Source organism: Ixodes scapularis, unplaced genomic scaffold, assembly GCF_016920785.2.
Source record: "Ixodes scapularis isolate PalLabHiFi unplaced genomic scaffold, ASM1692078v2 ptg001583l_1__unscaffolded, whole genome shotgun sequence".
Taxonomy (NCBI): Eukaryota; Metazoa; Arthropoda; class Arachnida; order Ixodida; family Ixodidae; genus Ixodes; species Ixodes scapularis.
In genome coordinates this window covers 262,442-274,755 of record NW_024610169.1, presented here as the reverse complement: position 1 = coordinate 274,755, position 12,314 = coordinate 262,442, and the positions used below count along the sequence as shown (strand labels likewise).

At 46.8% G+C, this 12,314-nt stretch overlaps 1 protein-coding gene and 1 long non-coding RNA gene across 2 annotated transcripts; both read right to left on the bottom strand.

Annotated features, from left to right (window-relative positions):
* Window positions 1-3,949: 3,949 nt before the first annotated feature.
* LOC120837281 lies at window positions 3,950-7,475 on the bottom strand. The gene is made up of 3 exons (XR_005714843.3): window positions 7,409-7,475; window positions 6,278-6,517; window positions 3,950-4,305 (listed from the first exon to the last, which is right to left on the bottom strand). It is a non-coding gene; the product is annotated as an uncharacterized LOC120837281 (long non-coding RNA).
* Window positions 7,476-7,490: 15 nt separating this feature from the next.
* LOC115315518 (putative nuclease HARBI1) lies at window positions 7,491-9,143 on the bottom strand. The gene is made up of 3 exons (XM_040206519.3): window positions 8,758-9,143; window positions 7,660-7,828; window positions 7,491-7,562 (listed from the first exon to the last, which is right to left on the bottom strand). Exons 1-3 carry the CDS (start codon window positions 9,141-9,143, stop codon window positions 7,491-7,493), a joined length of 627 nt encoding a protein of 208 aa, XP_040062453.3.
* Between the last annotated feature and the right edge of the window lie 3,171 nt (window positions 9,144-12,314).

Below are 12,314 nucleotides of genomic sequence, written 5' to 3'. Positions count from 1 at the left end.
AGTTTGTGCTGCCAAATGCTCGTATGTTATTTTCGTTATTATTCGCCCCCTGCAATAATGCCTTCTAGGCGCTGCAGGAGTTATCTGAATAAAGAATAAAAAGACATAATGAGAATAATAGAAAACCATTCTATCAGTCAATTTCGGAACGACTTAAAGCTCGTCGGAAACTCGGGGCACATCAAATTTAATACTAGTTCAGCAGGCGCAAAGTCAGCAATGGCAGAACGCGATGATAATCTCATCATCCGCGTTTCTCGATTTGCGGATGATCTTCTAATCATCCGCGAACGCGATGATACTCTAAACACCCGCGCCATAGCTGCATATACGCCGCCGTCTAAAACGAAGGCCTTGAGTATATTTTTGCGGCCATGTTGCGTATTATAGGCGGTTTGATTGGAACTTTGCTAGGCGGTCCGCAGCGCTGACGCACCTCGCGAGGGGCGCCCTATATTTTGAGTGGATAAATAAACGCCAGCGGTCATTCGATGAGCTCGAACAAAGACTCTGTGGGTACCAATCAGGTGGCACTCAACATATTTTATATACAATATTTACAAGAAAACCGAAACAGTATAAAACGTCGTCCCATCTAGCCGCCGGTCCTCTCGGTCGCCGAATCGCAACGCTCGTGTCTCGTGGTCTCCTCTCGTGCGCCTCGGCTTCTTTTCTTTCGCTCCAGTGGTACAGCTGGCACGGCTGCTACAACTCCAAACGCCCCCGATTCTTGGCGTTTTCGGTCAGTTCGTTGAAGCAGAGATGCACACTGATGCCAGTAACACCCGACTTGGCGCGGTACTAGTCAAAGGCAGGACGGGTTAGAGCGAGTCATTGAGCACGCAATTCGGGCGCTGTTTAAACGCAGAAAGAAACAACTCAACGACTAAAAAGGAGTGCCTTGCTGTCGTCTGGGCAATACCGAAGGTTCCACAAGCAAAGCGGTAGTTCAGAGGGACAACTAAGCTAACCGACGGCAGCATTCCGCGAACGCATCACTCTTCACCAGTCCGGGACCTGGACATATGACGGTACATCAGCCTTGCAAGTGTTTTTATGGTGAGTAAAAAATGTTTTGCGAACAAGCGTTGGTATATGAACAGGTTTAATTTGTTACACTATGCACGCCAACTCGCGAGCAGCGATTACTTTGCGGAGAAAGGGGTTATCTTCGATAAAGTCTTCGTTCCGCGTGAACAGCTGAGACATTGTACCGTTTTTTTTTTTTTTTTTTTTTTTTTTTTTTTTGTTCGCAGTGCGCCGACAGTATGCCGACAGCATCGAGGTTTCTACATATCCCGGTGGCCAGCAATTCAACGGTGACGAGAACCTTAGCTTTACGCTGAAGCAGTGCCGCTGCGTCTAGTTCTGACCGCGACGGTCGGTCGATGCATCCACCAATGGAAAAGATAGTACAAGCGCGGTATACGAATCAACCTTGCCGATGTCATCTGCAGAAGTCGCAGAAACGAGAAATAAACAAACACTTATTACAAAGAAAGTTGACGAGATCATCCTTTCGCTTTTTTTTTTTCGTTTTTAAAAGTGATATTAGGATTATCTTTCGTCTTATTGCGATATATAGCAAAACGCAGGTGTGCGGGTAGAGAAACCAAGGTAGCAGACGATAGTGTCCCGACCGCAAACGTCGGTTGAAAATGGACCAAGCGTCAGTATCGAGGGCTTGCGAACAGAGGGAAAAAATTATGACATTAGACGAGAGATTGAAGTTAATTCGGGAAGTTGGGGCAAGAAGGGAACAAATTATGGGAAAATTCGGTCCTGCAGTAACTGCACACACGAGACAGCAGGCGTGGCTCGACATTGCCGATACAATGAATGAGCAGGGTGCTCAGAGGACCGCAAAGCAGCTGAAGGAGGCGTGGCAAAACCTCCTGAAAAAAATGCAGAAAGGTCTACAGCGCCTACAAGAAGCATGAAGGGCGCACAGGTGAGTCGGAGGAATTTGCATATTTCGAAAAACAAACTAGTTTTCAATTGTTCGCTTTAAAGATGAGTGGGGGGGGGGGGGGGGGGGGGCAGGGACACAAAAAATTAACAGAGCCTTTTCTGCCATGGATTATAATGCCGTGTTTGCATTTAATTTTTTTATGGCATGACTGATGACAGATATAAAAGTGAGTGTTGACGTGTAACTTGCCACTACATTCCTGTCCTTGTTCGAAAACAGTAATAAAATCAAAAGAGGCAACATCTCAAAACACTTTATTGAAATTTCCTTTAACCGTGTTTTAGTAACCGAGACACACATGAAACAGCAAAAAGTGTGGTAGACCTGAGACAGAGGAGATCAAAATGTTGAAAGCACACCACCTAAACTGTGCCTTTTCTGTTGTTTTTTAGAAAACAGTCCTAAAACTTAGGGCATTGTTGTTCATCGAACACGTCGCTGAATACCCTACATCTACTGCATCCTCAAGGCACACAGAAAGCGCTATGTACAAAGTTGACTGCAGCACAATTGCACGCAGCGATGTGCATGTTGGAAGGTCACTGTTGCGAGATCACTCCACTGCAATGTTAAGAAGTTACATTTCTGCCACACAGTATAAATTACTATGCTTTTATTTGATGCTTCATAATGCCGTTGGATTTCTGCTGTTTATATTCTAGCTTGGTAGTTGGTTATTAATCCCCCTCCACTCTGCAATGCCTCTGGGGCCCGGGTGACTACGGAATGAAAATAATGTGCATTCATTTGGTAGGTGCCGGCCCGAACCCCCATGAACTGACGCCCCCAATTCAGGCAGTTCTCGACGTGATCGGCGTCGACTCGCCGAACCTGTGTGGGCTCGATGTCATTGAGGGTGACACGGAAGAGTGAGTGGATTACTCTTACATCAGTCTGTATGACAAGTCAACAGCACTGAGTGCCGGGCATGCAGAACAGCTCTGTTATTAATGGTGGGACCCTAAGAAACTGATGTGAGAACAGGGAGATTGTAAAAATTGTCATAGTGCCATACACACAATATCTAATTGGAAATCAGCGCACTTTCATGTATCACTACTGCGTGATGCAGGTTAGGGATAGGGAGCCCAGGCTAGCGGACATACTGCACTGCCTTTGGGTCACTTATGGCAAGCATGTAATCGTGAATTCCTCTTCATTTTACTCATACGGCTGCATAATTGCTCTACAAGCAACCTGCAAAAAAATACACACAGAAGGATATGTAGCAAAATGTGTTCATTACTAACATAACTAACACCCAGACAACAGAACTACCGATGTACCAAAGGCAGATATGCGAGCAGAGTTGTAGTACACTTTTTGATGGTTGAAGGAATGCAAGGTGGTGATATTTAGTTGTAACCTCTTAACCAACAGGCGCAACAAATAAGACGATATTCTTCCTTTGAAAAAGAAAGGTATAAGCCTGTTGTTACGCATGATATTTGATTAGTTGTTGAATGAGTGAACAAACTCATCGTTTATGCTGTGACGAACTAGTGCGGAATGCAAAAAGGAAAGAGGTAGCGTTGCTGGCACCAGTTATCGGTTTAATAGCAGGATAGAAAGCCATAGCAAGATTGACTTTATACATAGCCAAGCGAAAACTCTTTTGTAGCATCGTGGATTTCGTAAACAACGAGACTTGAATGTTTGGTTTCACAACATCCTTAGGTGAAATAAATGGCAAGGTTAAGCAATTTATAAGAATGCTAAAGATAATGAAATACTGAAAGTTGCAACCGGTACAAGGAATATTACCGTAATATCTCGAGAGACGACCCATCCCCAACAGATAGCCCATCCTGATTTGTAGCAGGACTTTCTATTTTTCAATGGCTCAAGTTGAGCTACCTTGTGAACACCGAATGTTAGCCTACCCCTTATTTTTACCTAATGTGCTCTCAGTTTTGGGTGGGCAATTTCTCGGGATATTACGGTGAGCATGGATTTCTGCATGAGCAACATGTGTGTGGTCCACTCGGAGATGCTTGAAGCATCAGAGAGTTTCTGTTCTACAGTTAAGTACACTGTGGCAAAATTCCAGCAACATGTCGGGGTTACAAACACTGTATGTTATACGTATGTTGCCTGCACGCTCCTAATAACTACAGCAAATCACTTCCTGCATATCCATTTGTCACAGCGATAGCTTGAGGCAAACGGCAGCGCCGCAGCCTCGGGCGTCAGGAAGCGGCCAAAGGGTGGCAGCAGCAGAAGAGTGGGCAGCAGCTCCCCGTGTCTTGCAGACGAGACGTTGGTGCCGGGAAGCTGCGCAGAGGTATCAGCAGCAAGCTGAGGACCAGCAGCAGATGGAGGCGGAGAACCTCCTGTTGGATAGGGAGGCAACAAAAAGAGCGATAGATGCCTCCAATGCACAAATCGCTGCAGCAGATGCTGCTAAACAGCTAGTATTACACTGAAATGCTAAGGCTACAAACCTTGCAGGCTGAACTTCAAATTGAGCTTTTGAAAAAACAATTGGGAAAGGAGTAATCAGAACAGACCAAGGGGGGGGGGGGGGCATTAAGTTCTACGATTTCTTTTTTTTTTTAGATTGACGAAGCAAGGGCGGATGTGAAATAATAAAAGTACATTTTGAAATGCAAGGATTTGTGAAAACGTCAGTATGTTATGGGGTAGTCGTCCCTGGAGAAAAACACTCGACCCTATGCGACAGCCAGTAAGATGGTGTAAGTAATTTTAACGAATAATGAAATATCTTTATCGCCTCCCCAGTATTCCAGAGTACCACATTGGTATCCGACACCAGCGACAATCTAACCAGCGGAGTTTCCATACATGTGCGCAAGCCTGTCGACACGTCAAAAACATCATTGTTGGGCACTAAGGAAAGAAGCTTAACAATTGGACCCTGCTCAAAACAAAACAGCAAGTAAGCAAATAACCTAGGAAGTGCCTGCACGGCGCAAACAGTGATTATGCGTTTAAATGCATGGTTACTGGTGTGACCACTCGGTGTGCCTGATTTCTTCGAGGAGAGTGTGTCGCGGAATTTACATTGTTCAGGAACTCTGTACTCTTTTTGTTCACTTCCCGAAAAAAACAGGCATTACCATACTTCAACGTTGTTCGACAGCGATTTTATACACCCTTTACTCTTTTACTAAGTGAAATAACCAATGACAGAATTATTCCTCTTATGTACATGACCCATTAGTGGCTGTTATAATCAGACCACTACTGTGACGCATACAGGTTGACTCCTCTCACCTGTAGAATACTTTTAAATATGGTAATAATACCAACTTATAGGACAGAGGCGCAATAAAATGAAATGGTATTATTTTTAAGGCTATTATTTCGCTCACCCCTATAATTACTCGCACTGAAGGCATTGATGTTCGCGTAGCCTGTAGTACGAAGACAAGCACGATGACCAACACGCAGAAGTGGGCCGAAGCTTTTCGCACAAAAGCCGCACGCACTGTTGACCGAGGCACACAACAGCAATATATTGCAGGACTTTTGCGTATGTGGTTCCATGGGTCATGCAGCAATTTCACTGTTAAACGCAGTTGCAATTATGCTGTTTGACCAACTCTAACCTTTTATAACGAGGTACGCTGCAAGACATCTCAATCAATCTTTGGGCATTTGTTGCTACATACCGAAAGTGGATGAGGCGAGAATGATTCTGATCCGTGCCTGCAATGCTGTTCAGAAGAGTTACCTTGTTTGGACACCGCCACATTACATCTTAAGTGCATGTCATTGTTGCAACCAAAAAAAAACATGCTGCAATGAAGAGGGTTTGCGAGACAATATGGTTTGCAATGTTTGAGGCACTCTTTCTGCTACAATGTTCGATATGAGGGTGGACGCCTGAGCGGCATACGACGGGCGCTGCATCGTCTCCAAGCGACGCTTTTGCAAATAAAGGTGGATAGCAGTCGCAGCACAACATCTGCTTGCTCTAATATCTGCCAATGCTTCCATTCTTTTGCAACGAGTGAATTCCGCAAAGCCTAGCCGTTTACCCTCGTATTGAAACCATACATGAAGAGTGCTTAATAAAGATTAAAATATCTATGTTCTCCAAGGAATATGCTAGGGTTGGTTCAGCCCCTTATATCAGCTGCTGGTAAAACCACAGCCAAAAGATGCCACGAAGCATTCAAGAAAATTTATTATATGAAATCGCGTGCCACATTCAACTTGTTATTATGGTTATCCATTTACGGAGCCTGGTAAACACACAGAGAGGACAATATCTCTGTATGTTTCTCGCATTCAAGAAAACCAGTTTGAATTGAAAAGAACACATACCCACATACTTACGCTCAACAGAAGAACTGGTCGACAAGGGCACGCCGGGCCTCGTTGCTTTCTCCACGGCCGGCTGCCATGGGCTCCACAGGAACCTCAGGCGGGATGGCAGTCCCTGGCATCGCGCAGGGGTATCTCTTGGCGAGATTGTGGAGCACGCAGCATGCCACGATGATGTCGCAGCATCTGCTTGGCTCCATGCGCAGCTCGGCGTGCAGGCAGTGGAACCTGCGCTTCAGCTGGCCTATTGTCCTGCGTGCATCATATGGACAGAATGAGTATTATTTATTTAAATTACACTAATATATTAGGGCTGAGACTATTTCATACTTTCTGAATGCTGTAGCCTACCGAAAACCCGGCAATCATTTCTTATCATTGCCAAGATATATAACAGTATGTTTACATGTAGACCATATTAAACTTCCCTCGACAAATGTTCCTCATAGCTGAGTGTAAGCGAAACACAGTTTCATACAAACAGTCGTTAACATTAGCAGTCCGAAGATGTCTGTCAACGACTTCCCTATAGCAACCCGAGCCCGGTGCAATTTGTCACATTTTTACGGCGAGTCCCAGCAGTGTGGAGTATATTAGAATGTATGGCAAGTAGGCGTGTAATTTCTGTAAAGGTGGGGCCGGAAAAAAAAAACACGGCTTTGCATTTGTATCTTTTTGCTCTTCTGCATCCAGGTTGAACCAAAATATTGCCTTTCACACGTATGTAACAAATCCTGCCCCTAACGAACGAACAATGTGATATGTTCTCCAAAAAATATGTTGGAGAATATTTCACGTTTTTGTTTTTTGATACGATGCATGCGTTTTGCATGTCTACTTTTTTATGCAACACTGCATATATGTGTCTACGTTGCACCCTTATGCAGGCCATCGGGCTGTATAGGGGCACTGGAAAGTACAATCAATAAATATATATTCTTGGGATAGTATTTTCTTTCTTCTCTCTTTAGGTTCCGTGCAATTACTGTTTTCTGCTGGGTCTAGAGAACACAAAACTGCATGTAGGGGCGTTACAATTAACAGTGTCTTCTGTGCTATAACAACAAAATGTTACGTTGTCTAGTGGCATTCTTTTCAATATAGCAGCCCAGTAACCCACCACGATGCGTGGCTTTGTCTTACCTTTCAACAATACTCCTTGTCGTGGTGTGTGCCGTGTTGTACCTCACTTCTGCTGCTGATGATGGCGGCAGGAATGGCGTCATCAGCCACGGCTGGCAGGTGTAGCCGCTGTCGCCGAGCAATAGGCCATCGTAGATGCCATCGGCCAGCTTGACTGATAGTGTGCTTTCGGTGAAAATCCGGGAGTCGTGCGTGCTTCCTGGCCATCTCGCAACCACATTGCGTATGCGGCAGGACGCGTCAACTACCACCTGTACGTTGATGGAGTGGTACAGGTGGCGGTTCACGTACACCTCCTCGTGCACGCGCGGTCCCTGGATTCGAATGTGGGTGCCATCAACAGCACCCACGACACAAGGGAACCCGGCTACGTCAAAGAACTGCTCCTGCAAGGCAGCACTCTCTGCGACGTCAGGCCACCTGCATTGCCGATACATTCACAAGTTAATTTACAGCACAATACCCTAGCATGCACATTTATGCAAAGTTTAGCCAACAACATTCGTTTTTTTTTTTCTGCTTCAGTGTTCATCGTAAAAAAGAAATGTCGTAAATATCGCCAAATGCCTCGACAAAACAAAATGTTCGAGAAAAAAAAGTGGGCCCACACCGTAGATCGAACCCGTGTCCACTTATGTATGAAGCAGACACCTTACCCCCCTATGCACGGTGTATGCCCCTATGCTATGCCATCTTTTTTTTTTTTTTAACCCTATGCTATGCCACAGCTTATAAAACACGTAGTAACCATTCGTGTTATAGGCTCCCTGCACTGACGTCACATCGCATACTTTTGAACACCAAGTAAAAGGAGGAGAGGGAAACTGCCTTTGTAAGAATGTTGAGTGACAGGTTAATCTTCTCTAATCATCTGGCAGGAGAATAGCAACGCCTGTGCAAACCCGGGAGGCACAAAGGAGGACCCTGATAAGAAGGTAGCTCCTTCTTTCCCTCTTCTCTGTAGGGCAATTTCGCGTATTGCGTATAGGCTCCTTGCACAGGACGTCATTTCCGTTGCCCTCCAGAAAAGAGGGGAAGAAGGAGCTCCCCTCTTATCAGGATCCTCCTTTGTGCCTCCCGGATTTGCACAGGCGTCGCCATTCTCCTCCCAGAAGATTATAGAAGATTAACCTGTCACTCAAAATTCTTACAAAAGCAGCTTCTCTCTTCTCCTTTTACTTGGTGTTCAAATGTGTGTGATGTGACGTCAGTGCAAGGAGCCTATAGCCCTTTCCGGCCGAAGTGCACGACGGAGTGCGTATAGCTTTACTCATAAACAAACTCAACACAATCTGACTTTTTTTTTTGACTCGGAACGCTCAGGAACTCTTTACCGTATGAAGTCTTACCGTATGAAGTCCCTTGCTCGACGTGCCAGAGCTACGGTGACCTGCCTCACGGACCGTGAAGCACTAGAGACTTGCACGTGGACGTAGTCGCCTGCAGTGATGAGGAAGTTGCCTGTGGCGTAGAATTGCAGAGCGACGATCACCTGCTGCTCTGCGGACAAGGCGCAGCTGCGACGCGTCGACCGCTCCAAGTCATGGCGCAGCGTCTCCGCGAGAAACATAATTCCCGCGCGACCAAACCGGAATCGTTGCTGCAGCGCATCCTCGTCGAATTCTTCCAGCGGATCGAGGCGGTCCCGGAACACACGTTGTCGCCCCAGCATGACGACAGCGTACTGCGCGTACGCGCGGTCTCGTCGACGTCGACGCCTCGTCCCGTTCGACATCGTTTCCGTTATCAAAGTACAAATAGGTCCTCAAATCAGTTGTTAGTAAGTCCGCAGTCGGTCGGTGGGCTAATCGGTGGATCGGTTGGGCAAACGGAAGAGGGGGCAAACAGTTGAGATCAGCAGGAATCGTAGAAACGTGCGTCGCAGGGAACAAAAACGAGTCTACAGCAGCGGCGTTGCCAGACTGGAAGGGACTCGGGAAAGTTATGCGTTGTTTATGGCGAAACATATTGAAGGAAATGTTTCTTACGTCTTCAAATATTCGTCGACAAACTCTAGCATGGTAGCTAAAATTTCTTCGTAGCATCTGAAGCAAATAAATTGTTCTTCAAGTACAACATTACTATATTTTGACTTAAAATATCATACTAGAGCGATAACAACCAGCGGAAAAAGAGAATAAACAAAATGACTGGCTTGTTTCACCGATAGATGACGCATCTTACTGCCCAATCAAAAATAATTATTGTGGTTTTATATCCAGCCGTTTATTATAGTACCTAGGTACTATCGGGGAAAAATGAAATGCGAACAGAGGAGCGCGTGGCTCGCGGTACAGGCTGCGCCGCCTGGAAGTGAGCCTAGGGGCGAGGCTGCGTGGCCTACTTCGATGTGTTCACACCCTTCGATTGGCGCTCCCCAGCTTCGGCAGTGCGCCTCTCAGTGCGCTGAAAGCTGTCACCGCTATCTTTGCCTGCTCGGCGAGTGCGGCGAGCTTCTTTGCTCCGCACGCGCTGAGCCAGCAAAGATAGCGGTGATAGCTTTCAGCGCACTAAGAGGCGCGCTGCTGAAGCTTGGGGAGCGCAGAGGGAGGGGCGTGAACACGTCGGAGTAGGCCACGCACCCTCGCCCCTAGGCTCACTTCCAGGCGGCGCAGCTTGTACGGCGAGCCACGCGCTCCTCTGTTCGCATTTCATTTTTCCCCGATAGTACTTTTTCCTTCCTAGGTACCGTGGTTTACTAAAATGGGTTTACCATCGCTTCGAGAAAACCGGCCCAGGCCGTTTCAACAGATTGGAATGAATTTACTTGGCCCTTTTCAGCCGTCAATGTCGGTAAACGGCTAGATAATCGTCGCCACAGATTATCTCACTCGATACGCCGAAACAAAGCCCTTTCTTTATGAACTGCTCTGAAAATCGCCGAGATTTTCATCGAGCCCATCGTACTCCGACACGGCGCACCCGAAGTTCTGATTACAGATCGTGGGACATCATTCATGGCACAGCTGATGCAAGAGATCCTCTGTCTCAGCCACATCAACAACCGTCAAATCACAGTGTACCATCCCCAGACTAATTGGCTGACAGAACGCCTGAACAAGACCATCGCTGAGATGATGTCGATGTACGTCGTCGTGGAAGACAAGACGTGGGACGAGGTCCTGCCGTATGTCACGTTACCCTAGAACAGATCGGTTCACGAGACCACTGGTCGTACACCATTACAGCTGCTGCATGATCGCAAAGGGACCACGATTCTTGACGCCATGCTAGCTCATGAGCCAGCTCGTGACGGAAGCGACGACACCCAGGTGGTTGCGCAACGAGCAGAAGTGCGTCAGCTCGCACGAGTCCGGATGCAGATCCGGTGCAGATTTTTTAAATATATATATACGGTATATTTGCTAGTTGTTGTACACCTTTTAATGCCGTGTTATTTGTTTATTGTTGTATGTGTGAATGCCTATGTTCTACCCCACTCCTACATGGGACTTCAATGGACTGTAGCATCCCCTAAATAAAAAAAGTCCAGCAACGTGTCGACGCTGACCGCTACCACCTTCGTCGTCTCGACGTTCACTTCCAGCCCAGAGACCGGGTCTGGCTGTGGACACCGATGCAACGCCATGGCCTCAGGGAGAAGCGTTTAAAGTGCTACTTGGGACCTTACAAGGTCTTCAACACCTGGGAGATCTCAACTAGGAAGTAATGCCCTACGGAACGCACTCGTCATCGCAACGGCGACTGCGACCCGAGATTGTTCACGTCGTTCGACAAATTCGATTAGACGCTCGATAGGACTGTGGAATCTATGGGTTCCAAATGACTCTTTAGTTTAGTGTTCTTTATTTCCTTCTTGTGTTGCATCGGGGCGATACATTTTTTAAATGGGGGTATTGCCGTGGGCGCGGATTGCCATGCAGGCAGCGCGCCCGCAGCCGAGCGGTTATTGCGCTTGCCTCCCACGCAGAGAGGTCGCGTTCTGGCAAATGTTAGAACCGTGGTGCTTATTCGAGGTACGAATGTTCTACGCGCCGGTCCTTGCGTCTACGCCGATTGTGTCAGACGCTAACCTTCCATTACTTTGTTTCGAGTACATGTTCGTCCCTATTAAACGTTTAGTTTCTCTAGTTATTATCCGCTTCAATATTTGTCATTCGTGAAAATATGTTTCACATATGGTACTAGTTCACAATTTATTTTTGCATTTTTGTTTTTTTTAACCTACAGCGCCCAAAAGGCACTACAGTAGGAGAGTCCCGTTTTCAACATCAAAAGCATGAAATTAGCAAGCAGGCATTTGCGGACACATATGCTCCCAGCATTTTATCTTTATTTCAACCTGAGTGACAAGTTTTACATGTACCCTCGGACGACCGATTAGAACAAAGTGTAGTGTACAGCAAGGCACGGAAAGGCACAGGTGTTTTTATCCATTTTCGGTCAGCCACCCAAGCGCTTTACTCATAAGCCCTCTCAACACGGAGCGTTGAAGTTAAGCCTCAGGTTAGTGCATATAGCATGTTCTTATTTCCTTGCGGTGTTCAATAGACCGATCTCACTAACCGCTCATTTACACTGGAAGCGGATCCGCGTTTGCAAAGCGGTGGCGAACGAGGTTGTATAAAGATCCAGTACAATTGTACGCGCACTTGATGTCATCGAGTGCGCGTGCAATTGTACTGGATTTTCATACAACCGCGTTCGCAACCGCTTTGCGAACGCGGATCCGCTTCCAGTATGAAGGAGCGGTAAGCGTTCGGCGCATGCGTGACGCCGCCATAACTTTAGATCACCGGAGGCGGACAGCGGTGCATGCGAGGGCTCGTGCTGTCTCATGCTCTACACGCGCCGAGCTCTATCGAGGTTTTCGCACGTGCAGAAGTACTAAAGTTCCCTCGATGCATTGCGGCAGCGGTGGCGTATTCAAACTGGCTGGTGGGAT